General features: G+C 38.6%; 1 protein-coding gene across 1 annotated transcript in view; it reads left to right on the top strand.

Moving 5' to 3' along the window:
* CRIM1 (cysteine rich transmembrane BMP regulator 1) overlaps window positions 1–17,015 on the top strand; it is a 1,025,033-nt gene that overhangs the window by 946,625 nt on the left and 61,393 nt on the right. Inside the window, exons 12-13 of the mRNA XM_089690902.1 lie at window positions 186–401; window positions 9,300–9,521. Coding sequence (XP_089547028.1) covers window positions 186–401; window positions 9,300–9,521 — 438 coding nt within the window. The remainder of the gene's footprint in view (window positions 1–185; window positions 402–9,299; window positions 9,522–17,015) is intronic.

Below are 17,015 nucleotides of genomic sequence, written 5' to 3' on the forward strand. Positions count from 1 at the left end.
TCCCCTTACACTTGATTTAGGTTCCTTGCAATTCATTGTTGCTTCTTTCAGTTTAAAATGGTCACCCTGTTCAATGATGAAATTTACTTTGATCCTGCAATGCAAGTATACTGGATTAAATGTCATGATCTGGTAATACATATAATATTGTAATTATTGTTTTATATTCTAATCTTCATTCATAGATGACTCCAGTGGGAAAAAAACAGAATTCACTGACCCATCGATTTGCCATGCTCCAGGAGGGGAGTACTTTGTTGAGGGAGAGACATGGAATTTTGATTCTTGTACTCAATGTACCTGTCATAGTGGAAGAGTGCTATGTGAAACTGAAGTCTGCCCTCCACTGCTCTGTCAAATCCCTACCCGTACTCAGGACTCCTGCTGCCCACATTGCCCAGGTACAATGATTTTTATTTCAAGCAGCAATTCTAAAATGTTCATGTAACAAACATCTGTATAAAATGACTGGAAAATTGTTGTGAGCAAAAAGAAAATGTGCATTTGTATGACTGTTGCTTAAAAACTCAGTATATTTTTACATTTCTCCAGATTCTCAAACAATTGAGAATTAAGAATTGATTAGCCAGGTTGGATTTTCCTGGCTAATTGTATTTGTTTCTCCCAAAATAAGAAAGGGCTGTGGGTAGCATTGCATAATAAACATCTAGTATTAATGATGGTGATTATTATAGTAGCTGGGAGCTAGAAGTCTTTCAAAGCTTAAATTCAAATAAAAGAAATGCCTGAACATTATTTGATCTTATGTAAGTTTACAGTACCAAACACCATATATTACTTATTGGTTAAGGCAGAGTGATAGCAGCTGTTAGGATAGGGACTCATCCATATTAAGCGCAGGAGGATATTCCCATTTTTTACATGTAAGTTTACAGACTGTTATTGGCAAAGCTAAAGTTCTCCGTGGGTAATTTAGTAAAGGAAAGCAAAACCACTGTTACTGAGCACAGGTAGGCTTCAGTAGGGCATATTTCTATTTGAGAAGGGCAACTTTCCTTGGCATAAAAAAATGAAATGTATCAAGGCAATCTACCAAAAACAGTTTATATGGCAACATTGTTTGGGATTCAATTGTTTTTGCATTTGAAAGTTGGTTTAAAATGTTTGAAACTGCCACACAGTTTTCAGTTTGTACAGCCAACATTTGCAAAACAGTATGTCCACTTTTTATTTCTTTTCTTTATTGAGCGATGTACCGTAACTTATTACATTTGTATTCTTCAATAATTTCCAGTTTCCATGCTGTTTTTTTTATATATAAAAAAGTTTTTACCTTGAAGATGTATATTGCTCTGTCAGTGCTACGACAGGCAAAACCATTCAATCATCTCCAGAGTACACAGACATTCTGAGCTATACGTCACAAACACTTTGGCGAGGAATAGCTACTCTAATGAGTTTAGTAAATTGCAGGTGCTCCAGGTAGTGAGAATATGTATAATTTCCCATGGTGGAATTTAGTCACAAAATGAAGCATTTGTGTGATTGAATGACAGATGAATACAGGTGTACCAGCATAGCCTGCTCTGAGAATTGAACAGTTCTGTAATTCTACTTGTGGATAGAAATGTTTGAGCATCGGGAGTCCTCTTCAAGGTGCTTTTTTTAATTCTTTACGTTTTGATTGCGGGTAATTTTCTACATTGGATTTTTAAATGTATTTTACAGAAAACCATAGCTCATATTTTGTCATTTACTCTTTAAAGCAGAAACAAGTAGTCTGTAGTAAATTAGTAGTTACCTGCCTTAAACATGTGCTGTCATATTGTATTTTTCACTGAAGGCAGTGGTGCAGGTGATATCAAGCACACAAGGTGAAGGATGTAGTAAGGAACTATTTACAGCACAGTTCCCTTAGGAGCCTTTGTCTAGAAAACAACTTAAAACTAAGGTTTGTTCATGCAAGGATAAGAAAATCTGCAAAATATGACAGCATAGCATGAGTGGTTAAGGAAAAGTTTTCAACTCAGATGTTGTCTCCTGAAACGAATAAGTATGCAATGGACAGCAGAGACTATAATCATTTTTATTAGTGCTCCTCAGTACTGGTTTTCAGCAACCACCATCAGGTTATGTATATAGTTTTTTCAGGTAGAAGCACAGGTTTAAGGTAAGGTAATACAGAAAGCAGTGCATTTCAAACAAGCACATTTCTGTGCATGCACTATTATAGGGAGCTTTGTAAATAAAAAAAAATGCTTTGCATTTTCTAATGTTTTGTCCTGCAGGTCCCATTGAAGTCAATTGAATGGGATTCTTTGATGGCAATACACTTTTTTTAATTGTAATGCACATTGCCTCATCCACTGTGGTATGAAAGTTCCAGAGGTGAATTCATTAACCAGACTTAAAATAACACAAATCTGCCCCAGACATTCATATGCACATGTTGTAACTTTGAGTTCAGCTCTCCACACAACAACTCTGGACTTTGGTGAACCAGCTGAAAATTCCAAGTTAAATCTTTGTTTGCCACTGTTGAAACCCATTATACTGTCTTAATATCAAGCAAACCGCCAACAGTTGCTTCAGAAATGTAAGCAATCCATAAGGTAAAAGAGACCAGTCAAGCCTACAGTATGGTAGATGCAATGATGGTAACATGTTTGATCCAGTGTTGTCAGCATAATTATAAATTGCTGGAAGTCCTGGTGGCTGTATTGATTAAAATCATTAGCTCCTGATTACCAACTTATCCTACATCATGACCTCTGTTCCTGTTATATAAAATGCAACCTGGTTGGTCACCACCTATAAAAACTTTTAATGCTGTTGTATAATCCATATTTTCCAGAAATGCTTTACATCATAAAGATTTACCTGTAAAAGTCATGTTGTTGTAGAAAATATCCAGATATGACGCAAAGGATTTACACTGAGACACTGTGATCGAGTTTCAGGATTTATTGTTTTATATAGAAAAACACCAACTTGGTTTTAGCTGTGCCGATACATTTTCCCCCGAGCCTATAAATCACTATGCTCACCTTGACAGATGTCAGGAGCTGGGTAGTGGCTTTGCATACCTAGAGTTCATTTTCTGTTCTTGATTCAACCTATACACTCCAATGCTTGGTGTAGTTAGAGGTCAGCATAGCTGAAGCAGTGATTTATTTGTGCTAACATAACTGAAAGGAATACACATGTGCATTGCACACAGGTGCTTTACATGGATGGATCCTCCTAGTGGGGATAAAAAGTTAAGACATAAATATTTTTAATTATTTCTTGCTATGCTTATTTTTCTTTATAGTGTCTTTGTTAGAGCACAATGGAAAATCATCTGTGTATAAAAAATGAGTTTTACTCTCATATAAATTAGATTAATTAACTATTAAGTGTACCTTCAGCTAACAAATGTTCTACCTTCTGTCTTTAAATATATATGAATTAATCAATTATAAAGGAAGTGACCTTTCTGACTTTCGGGCACTGGATTCTCCTTGTGATTTCCAGACTCTTGTGTACTATGTTTGTTAGCTACAGCGTGCTTTCTAGAGCCATGGTACAGCCTCTGATGTTACTAGTTATGAGAGCACCAAGTGGTATGAGCATAAGGAGGTACTATGTTTATTACAATCATTGGAAGCAGTCATCATCCCCTTTCCCATTGGTTTCCACAGAAAGGGTTAACATGCTAGACACTTATGTGCTGAGTCACTGACTGAAGGGTTGGAGGCATACTCTGCACTCTGTTCCAGCCTTTTCAGCATGAGGTAGTTGTTTGCCTCCATTGTGCCTATTTGCTAGAGACACAGAGTTACACCTTGATTAGATCTTGCTGCTGTCTACAAGGACATTGTCATCTCCGGCCCTTTGAACTTCTCCTGCTCTCAACAACTGATTTGTGAGTACACACAGTAATTACCTGGTATTCTCAAATCAGTTGCCTCTGTTAAAGTGGAAGTCTAGGCTAAACCTATCTAATCTTGAAGTGATTGTAAAGCTTTCTTTTTAAAAAAAATAAAACTATATACTTACCGGCTCTGTGCAATGGTTTAGCACTGTTAGCTGCTATACTGACTGTTGGAACTTGCTAAATTACTGATTGCCACTGATGTGGCTCTTGACCTTATTTCATTTTAGTGATTGGGTTTACTTGTACCTTATTCTCAACATGGACAGAACTTGCACCCCCAATTGCAGCCTGTTTAGTAGTTTCTCTTTAGTAGCATTATAAGGGAATTTCATTTAAAGTTACTTTGAATGCTGATCTTACTGTATGCATGTGTACCACATAATACATGCATACAATTAATGATGTAATTTTACGAATAGCCTGATTTTTTTTTAATGTGTTACTCTTAAACCACTTAGTGTTCATTTTTTCATTGTTTTCATCAATGTTTTTTTTCCTTTTATATGCCCCAAGTGTGTTTTGCAAATGTGATATCATAACTTTCACACCCATTTTGTATAACTGATTTTCTTCTGGCTATTTTTACAGTTTTTACTCAACTTTTGATTTAACTTTGTTTTAATGCACATTTTTAAGTGTGGACAAGGCTTACAAGACTTATTTTATGAAGTAGAGTAATCTCATACAGATGTAGCATTACTCCAGAAATAGGGCAGAAAAAGAAACATGCAGTTAGATGTTATGATATTACATTGTTAATACCATCTAGTTCAGAGTGCACTGTCTTGTATCAGGGGATGTCTGTCATACCCTCTGCAATGTATTATTGTGTGCTTCCTTATCTCTGGAGTAAGAGCAAATGGGCGCTGACCAGTGTATAAATTGTAACAAAATTTATATAAAACAAGTTATGCATACTTTGAATTTTTTTTATTATGATCTGTTTAGAACTGCTTCTCAGAACCCAGAAGCCATACAGTTGTATAATTTAAAGAATGTGTACAAACTGTATTGAGAACAAACCTTTGTCCATAAGCAGTACATATTCCTCTATTGCATTATTCTACACAGTTTCTGGTGTACCACTCTGTTTTTCTGATCACAGCCAAAGGACAAATGAAGAAACAGATGCTGCCGTTCTGTAGGTTTTCAGGAATCTAGATGCTATGCCAAATTAACAATGCCCTTGATTTACACAGAGTCTGATACATCAACAGCATAACGAAGTATACATTTTTTTCATACAGTAACGTCCTCTTTTGGAGTCCTTTTGAATATTCAGTAGGAAAGCAGGAAAGCAGCTGTACAGTTTGGTACTTAAGGTTTACAAATTTACACCACAGTTACTAATGAAAATAAGTTAGTGCAGAGCATCTTTGAAAACTCAGTGGTCTTACCTCTTTTATACCTCAAATGTTTAATGTTCCTAACCTTTTTTTACAGTAAAATTTTGCTGTACAGAGAAATACTAAAGTAACTGCTTTGATACTGCAAGATTATATTTATACTACAGGTTATTGTGCAATTGTTAATACAACATAGGTTTATATAAAAATAAATAAGATCAGACACTGCCAGAGCATAATTTAGTTTACTGGCATAAGGAGAAAATTAGTGCATATAGGAAATAGGGCTGGAAGTTCTTGCTACTGAGTGCTACTTCGCTGTTTGCCAGCAGAACTTTGTTTTACAGGGGTGCTCAACCTGTGTCCCGTGGGCCACATATGTTCCTCGGCGCCCACTGATGTGGCTCTTGACCTTAAACCAGGGAAAAGCATGTCTGCGATCAGCAACCCATTTACCTGATCTGGGCTTTCCGACCTGCCATCCCTGAGCATCAGAGTGCATTGAGCCGGTGCCAGCAGCAGAGGAAGTAGGGAACAACAGAGAGAGCAGGAGCCGCATAAGTGAATGCTTCCTCTGTAGCACCGTCTCCTGTCCCAGACAGAGTGTGTGATGGGAGTGACTTTGGGTGGGGGGCCCATGGAACACAGCCCCCTTTGGAGAGGTGGGGAGACCCCTGTCTTAGCTCCCATATCCCTCTTATGTGTAACTCACCCTGTGCCTGTTAGGGGTGCAAGGTGAAATGTCCTGCTAATGAGTGGACATGTATAGGTGGGGTGTGGGGGTTGTTCATTGTTTAATGTCACGTGGTTGTCCCATTGTTCTATTGTGTGTCTTGCTTGGGAGCAAACTATTATGGGATGTATGGGTTTGTGTATTGTCTACTTCCAGGTGGTGTATCCCATTGTTCTATTGTGTGTCTTGCTTGGGAGCAAACTATTATGGGATATATGTGTTTGTACTGACTTGGTGGGGGTGTGTGTTTCTGGCAGCCCTTCCCCCTGATGGGACGGCTTGCTGATGTGTTTCCTGTTACTGGGTGTATTTCCCCACCCTTTGTATATATCTTGTATCTATGTTAAAATAAAGCAGTCTATCTCCTGGTTTCCTTCAAGTCTGGTGCTGTCTCGTCTTGTATGGCCAGCGGTGGTGTCCGTGGATCTGTGTTAAGACAGGGAAGCGGGAGTCTAACGGAAATACCCTAGTGCAGTCTGGGTCCAGTTCTGTTACAGAGTGGTACTAAGTGCACTTCACCTGGGCCCTTTCTAGCAGCCTGGAGACGGAGCTGCCAGCAGAAGCGGGAAGAGGAAAAGAAGTGGCACTTTCATCCCCTTCCTGCCCAAGCCAATTTTCAGCTTTCAATGTTGCCACACTTTGAATAACAATTACTTAGTCATGCAACAATGTATCCAAATGAAATTTTTATCATTTTTTGGAGACAAAGAGTTTTATTTTGGTGGTATTTAATCAACACTATTTTTTTATTCTTTGTAATATAAGTGAAAAAATACCAGAAATGTTGACAAAAGACACTTTTTCTCTTATTTCAGTTATAAAATTTTGCAAATCAATAAACTTTCTTCATAAATTGAGGCCAAAATGTATTGTCTGTGTGATATAGAGTCTAGTTATAGAGTCTACAAACTATGGTATATGTATATTTGAGATTTGATCAGTCCTGATGTACTGACTGCCTCATTTCATGAGGCCCTAAAATGACCCATTTTTGGAAAGTAGACAGTCCAATGTTATTTAGGGAGAGGCATGGCGAGTTTTTTAAAGTTGTAATTTTTTTCATCACATTTTTTTTGAAAATTAAGAAATTAAATAAAATTTGTTTTTGTTTCTCCCACACAGCGTAGGCATAATATAATTACACCCCAAAACATATTCTGCTGTGTCTCCATAGTATGGGAATACCACATGTGTGAGACCTTTTTGCAGCTTAGATGCATAGAGGCATCCAAAATCCAAGGAGCACGATGAGCAGGGAGATGACAAGTCTGTGTGTCAGGCACAGCCTGCTCTCCTGTATGGGGGACGGATGTAAACAGACTGCTTGTCCATTTACGCCCAAAAGTCATCCAATATGATCCATCTAGGCAGAGGGAAAGGATCCCCATCTTTTTGTTTTTAGCAGATCAGATTGGATGTAGACTGGTAAACACGGACACGTCCGTTTACACCCGCCGTGCCATAGAGGCAAATAGAAGGTTTGATTGGGTCTACCTGAAAAATGGATAGGTGGACCTGATCAGGCTGCCTGTGTGAAAGGGGCCTAAAAAAATACAAAACAATGTAGCTAACCCACAGGAAAGCCACAGGTGCACCGAGCCGCACCTGCGCTGTGAAAGCAATTTTATAGGGGGCTCAGGACAGTAAGGGTTTGTTTAGATTTGTGGTTTGAGGATGGTAAAAACCCATAGATGTGGCATGTTTTACCACACCTTCCAAACATTGGTGAAGCATCAGGGGTCATTCTGTTTTATATTTGGACAGGAAGGGTGGCAGCATGTACAGGAACCAATCCTCTCCATTTTCCTGCAACTGCTGAAACCGGCTTTTCCTCCTCTCCCTCCCACCGGCATTCATGGGCTGCAGAAGGAAAATGTTCATTATACTATTCAAAATTTTAAAAAATCTAAATTCTGAACCATTTAATTTCATTGTGGCCCACGAACAGTTACCAGATCACTTAAGTGGTCCTCGCTCTTCAAAAGGTTGAGCAGCCCTGGCTTATTTCATTTGGCAAAAAGAAAAAGGCAATAGCAGCAACCCATTGTAGATTGTTTTGGTTTATCATACAATAATGCCAATTAATCAGCCACATCCACCTCCAACTAGCATGACACCCCATGGGCAGGATGCAGGGCACTATTAGTAACACTTTTTCAGTGCGACAGGCAGGCATTCACCTTCCTTTGCTGTGTGAGTCTAATAAATAAAAAATGAAAAAAATACCAATGGTATAGTATGCACCTGGACCCTAGTACATTAGGCCACATCCTATATAGATTATTGAAAATTTCAGCCATTATGATAGTGTGTCACTCTTTACTCACATTTGATTGCAAGGGTCTCTCAGACTTAAGCCCCGTAAACACGAAGAGAATATTGTACAAATGATCGTCCGTTTTTGTTCTTTTTTGTTTTTCTTTGCATGCTAGTCTCATAGCGAAAGTGAAGAGGTTACTAAAGTTATGAAAATTCTTGTACGATGAAGTGATGTAATGTATATGTATTCTATTTTTGGACAAAAACTGTACTGATTAATCAAAAATCGTACGATCTGGTATTGTACAAGAAACATTTTTGAGCTTGTGCCTGCAAATAATTTTGGATGAAAGCTGTGTACTAACATTCAGATTATCGTACAATCACTTCGAAAGCAGTATATTTGGTACGATTCTTTGATCGTGTTTCTAGTACATTTACATTTGGAAATTACATTTATGTTACATTATGGAGAATGCAGTAGGCGTGACTCTAGGTGACAATGTAGGGAAAGAAGCAGGAAACCTAGATTGAAAAATTGCACCAGTGACTTATGAGATTCTTTGGAGTTTTCTAAACACCACACTTTACTCAAAACTGCTGTTTTAGTTGCAGGTAAATAGCCATTTAAAAGTAATTTAGAAAAAGAGTATGGTGTGTGATATGGAAACCATTATTTTGACTAAGACACATTTTAATTTCTACATAAATATTTGAAAAGAAGTGTTAATATATAGAAACCTGGTATTAATTGGCTGTTTCATGCAGTTTCAGTTAGTGGAAAGCCAGCAAAAGGCTGAATTATTGCAGAGGCATTTCTGAATTAACCACAAAGCAATTCATTTTCTCAGAGCTGTCTTTGTTTTGGATGGGAAGGTCACTTTCAAGTGTGCCTTTTTAAAATGGAACATTCAAATGCATTTTCCACCTTTAAACTAACCCGTGTTGGAGAGGCAGGAGGACGGCAATAGATAGTGCCAGTGGAAAATACACTTTGTACCTGATATCCATTTCCTTTGCCCAGTTCAGGAGATCTGAGCTGACACTTCCTGCCACTAAATGTTTACATTCACTCTTCCAGATGAATCTCTACAGCCCTCAGTGCCCAGCAATGAGAGCCTGCCCAGTTACTGCAAAAATGAGGAAGGAGACATTTTCCTGGCAGCAGAGTCCTGGAAACCCAATGTTTGCACAAGCTGTGTCTGCATGGATGGAAAGATAAGCTGCTACACAGAAACCTGTCCACCAGCTACCTGTGCAAGGCCGGTCTTGAGGAAGGGTCAGTGCTGTCCATACTGCATAGGTGAGACATTCTGCTATTACTACTTTAAGAATATATGAATGTGGAAACAAGAATGAATATATTTATTATAAGTCATTAATCCAAAAATGTATATGTCTTTTATTTAGAAAGTCAGATATTTGTTTTGCTATTTCTGTTTCTTTTGGTCCACACATACGAAAGTTTTTTTTTTCCTGATGCAGCTGTGCTATAAACCAGGAGTAGAACCATAGAAATGCTTGGTGTTCATAAAGGGCCTGATCCCTTGTGCTTACAAGGGTCTATAAACTGAATATGTGGAAAGCCGTGTAAAAACAGCAGGTCAAAAAGCAGATCAGGCCAGTAAAGTATAGGTGTCCCTTCTTACATTTACTAGCTTGCTTGGAAGGACTACCCATTATCTTGGCTTGGCTGCATAGTGGCAATCAATATGGCATGCTTACCAAAACTCCTGTACTTGTTTCGGGTGTTACCTATTAGGAACCCCGATCCTTTAGGAACTTCAAAAACAGCTTCTAAAATGTATGTGGGCACTGCCCAAGACCATGAGTGGCTAAACAAACTCTCTAGCAGAGTCTGCCTCGAGGAGGTCTGGGGATCCCACATTTACAGACGTATTACCAGTCAGCCCAATTGGCCAAATATCATGCTACAGCTGAAGTACCGCTTTGGGTATCCCTCGAAGTGGTGGACTGCGCCTCCCTAATGATATTCTCCTATGGCTATTTCCGTGTGATGGATCCTCCCTGAAGAATCCCATCACTTTACATTCCCTAGCTATATGGGATGACCTCAAGTACTCTGGAGAGCTTCAGTCTCCCCATTTTTCTTTAATGTCCTTTCTAGGCAATCCCACCTTTAGGAAAGCCCACGTGTGTTTCAACATTGGATATACTTAAGTTTGACTGACATGCATTGTTTCCTAATATCCTGTAGCCCCAAGTCGTTTCATACTTTCAAGTATCATAATAAATTGCCTAGAACTGAAATGTTCTGTTACTTACAAATTAAACACTTCATTAAAGTGCTATTAAACCCAAAACAAAAAAATGTAATATATTGCAGCTTTCTAATCATTAGATGGGGTGGCTGTTTCCATTTTCTTTTCTTTTACTTTGTTCTCTTTTTTTTCACTTGGTGACGTGGCCAATATTAGTGAGGCACCACTCTGGATGAATGATTGCAGGAGGCACAGCAGACAGCAGTTTTGTCAGTCTTCAGGGAGAGGAGTATGAAATGTATTAGCAGGTTTAAATACGCTAACAAAATTGAAGCCAAACTCCAGCTCACACTTTATAATCAGTTACAGCAAACAGTTTTTCCTTTTGAGGTAAAGGTTTTACATGAATAAATAAAAGCTGATCATTTGAAGCACCCCTGTCAGTGTTAAATGGTTTGTCTCATCCATGTAAACTGGTATATTCTGCTGGAGAGCTTATGCTTTTGAAAAACAACAGACTTGCTGGCTGGATCACCAGATAAAAATGAATCTATTGTATCTATGAATTGGCAAGCTGCAATATAATATACAGTTAGGTCCATATATATTTGGACACAGGCACAATTTTAACACTTTTGGCTCTGTATGCCACCAGAATAAATTAAAATTAAACAATCCAAATTAATTTGAAGTGCAGACTTTCAGCTTTAATTCAAGGGGTTGAACATAAATATCAAGTACAAATTTTAGGAACTTTACCATAGAGAGGATCATCCACCACTGTTGTCTTGCATGGATGTCCATGCCTTTTTATGTTGCTGAGCTCACCAGTGCGTTCTTATTTCTTCAGAATGTACCAAACTGTTGATTTGGCCACTCCTAATGTTGTTGCTATCTCTCTGATGGATTTGTTTCATTTTTGAAGCCTTACAATGGCCTGTTTAACTTGCATGGACAGCTCCTTTGAATGCATGATGTAGCTTCACAGCAATAGATTCCAAGAGACCTTTTACCTGCTAAACTGATGAAGAAATAACGAAGGAGTAGCCCACACCTGGCCATGAAACAGCTTTTGATTCAATTGTCCAATTACTTTTGGTCCCTTGAAAAAGGGGGGGTGGCTACTCTTAAGAGCTGTAATTCCTAAACCCTTCCTCCAATTTGGATGTACATACCCTCAAATTAAACCTGAGAGTGTGCACTTTCAGCCCATATCCATTGTATAACTATAGCTTGAATATGTTTTGGTAAATACCTGAAAAAAAACTAAAATTGTGCCTGTGTCCAAATATATATGGACCTAACTGTATGTTTGCTTTTGGGTTTAATACTGCTTTCAGTCTACAATCCATGTCCCTGACAAGGGAATGACCCTGATGCCCTTCGAAAGATGTTGTTGTAGGGATCCGAACTCTCCAGACTTGATCTCCTTGCTATACTCTCAACTTATTGCTGGCTTCTTGTCATACCGTCATGCCTACATGCAGAAGTGGGAATCAGATCGCAGCAGTACCCTGGAGTCACAATAATGGAAGCAAATCAGGGAAAACACTAAATTGTGCACCGAGAATGTACTCGCCCTCGAAATTAACTATAAATTGTTGTACCCTTGGTATCTAGTCCTGACTCAAGTCACACATTACACTCCAGGATATGCAAGCACTTGTTTCTGTGGCTGCTCAGAACCAGCTACGTATGCCCACACATGGTTGATCTGTCCAACTGTTCATGTTTTATGAACCCAGGTCTATGACATGTTGAAAGTTCTTTTTGGAGTTGATATCTCAATCTTCCCTGGAGAGGCACTGCTCAGCTTGAAGCCAGACCAGGTCTCTGAAACGTCAATTTAGACTGACTGCTCCCATTTTTACAACTACTCAGATTCCCTTTCTCTAGCGGTAGGAAAATCATTGGACAAACTGACCCATAAACCTATTCACACAGTGGGGTTGATCTACTAAAACTGGAGAATGCAAACTCAGCTGTGCATGGTAGCCAATCGGCTTCTAACTTCAGCTTGTTCAATTAAGCTTTGACAAAAGTAACTGGATGCTGATTAGTCTCTTTGCAGAGCTGCACCAGATTTGGCACTCTCCAGTTTCATCTGTAAATCAAACCCTGTATGTGTGTGTGTAAATATATATATATATATATATATATATATATATATATACACTCTCTTAAAAGAACACTAAGCTCTGGTTTAAAAAAAAATATTTTCAAGTGTGTATTCTTAGGATAGATGAAATTACCTTCAATTGCCCTCCGCCTCCTCCAAATCTTAAAATTTCTTTTTAAATTTTGCTGCTGTGAGCTGACCTGCTAGAACGTGGCTGTGTTTGTTCTCCATGGTCCCACTGTATGTAAAGATGTAGCCACCCTCTCTTGCTCCCTCACAGGATGCTCTAGCAACTATGGGATATGTAATGTGCATAGAAAAGTGCACATGCCCATAACTAACAAGCACTTGTCATCCTTTTCCCCCCTGGGGAGGCAGGGGAAGCCAAGTAAGGTTCTTTTGCATTGCACTACTACTGTCCACCTAAAGTTGCATACTTCTTCACAGGAAGGAGGAGAGAAAAGAAACACAGTAATGTTTTGGTGTTGCTTCATTGTGAATTCACACCCTGGGGCAGGTTCTAGACCAGGCTGTATTTCTTAGTTGCAATGTAGAGGGCAGGACATGCCTATTTCGTTTGGCAGGGGTACCTAGGTTATTGAAACACAATTACAAGTCATTTGTTAGGTAATTTAGTTGTTTCAGCTTGACACTTGAGCGATTTGTAGCTTGAAGTTTGAAACTTGCAAAACACTCAAACTTAAAAAAACAATTGTTTTCTATGGTGCCTGTTCACACCTGTTTGTGGGAACAGGCACCATAGAGAACAATTGATTTTTGAAGTTTGAGTGTTTTTGGAGCTTTAAGCTTCACACTTCAAACTACAAATCACTCAAGTGTGAATGCAGCCTAAAAGTTCATCTTTGATGCCACATACTGGGACAGAGTTATAGAGTAGCTTCTGTATCTACTGATATCTCTTTTTATAATTTGTTATTTTTCCTTTTGCTCATGTACTTTAAAGACATATTTAGACAAGCTTAGGCACAGGTAAAGTGGAAGTCCAGTCAAATACTAACTATACTTAAACCTGCTCCCACCCCCATTCTAAGCCTATTCTAACTACCATGTAAAGGAAAGATGTCTATACTACCTATACTGAGGGCACTTCGGTCTGTTCACTTGATCTGCTGCCAACACTGGCTTCAGTGTAGAGGAGAGGCAGCAAGCAATGGATGCCCCATAGTAAGCCCATGGGTGACGTCACTACTTAGACACGGCAGCCATTGTCTGTGATCTCTCCTCTTCACTGAAGCCAGCCACTGTAGAGATCATGTGACTGGACGCCCATAGCATAGGTAAGTAAAGACATCTTTGCCTTTACAAGGTAGTTAGAACAGGCTTAGAATGTGGGTGGAAGCAGGTTTCAAAATAGTTAGAATTTAACTGGATTTCTGCTTTAAAGTAAAGATTTTTATATTGTTGTCTGTATCCCCATTAGGGAGATTCACTCTAATTTTCCTGATCACCAATGTTACCAGGACTGAAACTGATGTTTAACCCAAATTTTTGAGTTGCCCCAAGTACAGGAATAGAGGAAAAAAACAGCAGTTTTTACCCTCCCCTGCTCTATTCAAGATAAAAGAAAAGTTTTGGCTTTCGGTATAACTTTAATTTTCCTCCTTATAAATGTACAGTATGTAAAGCTTTGTTATTGGACAAAAGCATTTAAGTTTGCTACATTAAGTTCTGGGGTATAATGCACCAGCAAATCCACAATGATTAATATCTCTCATTCCTACACAGAGCTTGGTGTAATTGTACTTTCTGTGCAGAGTTGGCATTACAAGCGGGAAAAAAACTTTTTAGTGTCCTAACTACCGATTGATTGATGAAGTATGTCATGGGTAGCTTTACTTTTAGCTTGCAGTAGTAGTGATAAATTGCTCCTGATCTAAACAACCTTACGGCACAACTAGAGCTGAAATATATATATATTTTGGTATGTTTTAGAAGAGGAGGAATTGCACAATCTCCACTATTCCTGACTGTCAGAAAGTAGTTTTTTTTTCATCTGGCCTTTATATATGCAGACAACAGCTGTAGCTTCCAACTGCTGACAGTCAAAACAAGGATTTGTTCACAATGATGCCCCATTTGCTTAGAAAAATGTGGTGAATAAGTAAAATTGATCTGAATGTGTGAAAAGTGTAATAGCCTAGAACAATCAATTAGCATTCATGTTTTTTGCATCCACTTAGAGAACAAGATCTGCCTATCAAAAAATTTGGTTGCAGCACGCCATTGATCCTTCACACCATCATGTTTCCTTTTTACACTTATCAACTGAATAAGGCCAGCAGATTTTAATACTAAATACTGTGGATTAAATAAAAATGAGAGAAAACAATGTGGAGACATCACTAATGACAAATACTTTGATATTTTTTTTAATTTATCTGCACAAATTTGATGGGCCAGTGGGACCATGGAGAATAAACATGGCCACCCTCATATAGGAAGTCAGATAAGAGCATCGAACACAAAATTAGGAATTTAGAGATTTAGAGTAGGCTGAGACCTATAGAATGAAAACAAGAGTTTAGTGTCATTATACTGTAAGGTAGATGTAAAATATGAATTCTTAGTGGCTGCTACCTGATATTGTAAAAATTATTAATTCATGATCAAACAAAAAATTTTTTTTACATTTTTCATCTTAAAAAATAGCATGCATGGCATTTTTTTAGAGCTGTACATTTATGGTGGTTGTTAATCCTTTACAAGTATTAGTTATTTGTGGTTTGCAAACTATTATTCAGATTCTGACCCAAAGTTTCACCTTTAATTAAAATGTAACTTTTTAATTGCTTCACTGTTGTCTCCTTAATCTGTTTACTCTATAAAACTTTAGGAAGCAGAGGCTTTACAAAATCTTATAGTGTAAAAACATAATACTTAATTTCAGTGTTCATTGTAAAACCTAGTTTGTGAAATAATAGGATTATAGTATTACATTGCAATGCAATGGCATGTTCTGAGTCTCAAAATATAGGTTTAGAGGTTTGTATACACGCTATATTGCCAAAAGTATTGGGACACCCCACCAAATCATTGGATTTAGGTGTTCCAATCACCTCCATGGCCATAGGTGTATAAAATTAAGCACCTAGGCATGCAGACAGCTTCTACAAACATTTGTTAAAGAATGGGTCACTCTCAGGAGCTCAGAGATCAAAGAATGGTACCGTGATAGGTTGCCAGCTGTGCAATCCATGCAAGTCTATCCGTGAAATTTGCTTGCTACTAAATATTCCACAGTCAACTGTTAGTGGTATTGTAACAAAATGGAAGCAACTGGGAACAACAGCAACTCAGCCACGAAGTGGTAGGCCACGTACAACGAGAGAGCGGGGTTAACACATGCTGAAGCACACAGTGCTCAGAAGTCGCCAACTATCTGCAGAGTCAATAGCTAGAGACCTCCAAACTTCATGTGGCCTTCAGATTAGCACAACAGTGCACAGAGAGCTTCATGGAAAGGGCTTCCATGGCCAAGCAGCTGCATCCAAGCCTTACATCACCAAGTGCAATACAAAGCATCAAATGCAGTGGTGTAAAGCATGCTGCCACTGGACTCTAAAGCAGTGGAGATGTGTTCTCTGGAGTGATGAATCACACTTCCCTGTCTGGCAGTCCGATGGATGTGTCTGGGTTTGGCAGTTGCCGGGATGAATTAGAGCGGAGTCTGCAAGCCAGGCCTTCTCGTCTGACATCTGTGCCTGACCTCAAAAATGCACTTTTGGAAGAATGGTCAAACATATAGACAAACTCCTAAACCTTGTGGACATCCTTCCCAGAAGAGTTGAAGCTGTTATAGTTGCAAAGGGTGGGCCAACTCAATATTGAACCCTACGGACTAATACTGGAACGCCATTAAAGTTCATGTGTGTGTAAATGCAGGCGTCCCAATACTTTTGCCAATATAGTGTGTGTGTGTATGTGTATATGTAAATATATATATATATATATATATATATATATATATATATATAGTATCTCACAGAAGTGAGTCCACCCCTCACATTTTTGTAAATATTTTATTATATCTTTTCATGTGACAACACTGAAGAAATTACACTTTGCTACAATGTAAAGTAGTGAGTGTACAGCTTGTATAACAGTGTAAATTTGCTGTCCCCTTAAAATAACTCAACACACAGCCATTAATGTCTAAACCGCTGGCAACAGAAGTGAGTACACCCTTAAGTGAAAATGTCCAAATTGGTCTCAATTAGCCATTTTCCCCGGTGTCATGTGACTCGTTAGGGTTACAAGGTCTCAGATATGAACGGGGAGCATGTGTGTTGAATTTGGTGTTATCGCTCTCACTCTCTCATAATGGTCACTGGAAGTCCAACATGGCACCTCATGGCAAAGAACTCTCTGAGGATCTGAAAAAAAGAATTGTTGCTCTACATAAAGATAGCCTATGCTATAAGAAGATTGCCAAGAC

The sequence above is a fragment of the Staurois parvus genome, unplaced genomic scaffold, assembly GCF_062004578.1.
Source record: "Staurois parvus isolate SC_StPar_1 unplaced genomic scaffold, SC_StPar_1.0 ptg000546l, whole genome shotgun sequence".
NCBI lineage: Eukaryota > Metazoa > Chordata > Amphibia > Anura > Ranidae > Staurois > Staurois parvus.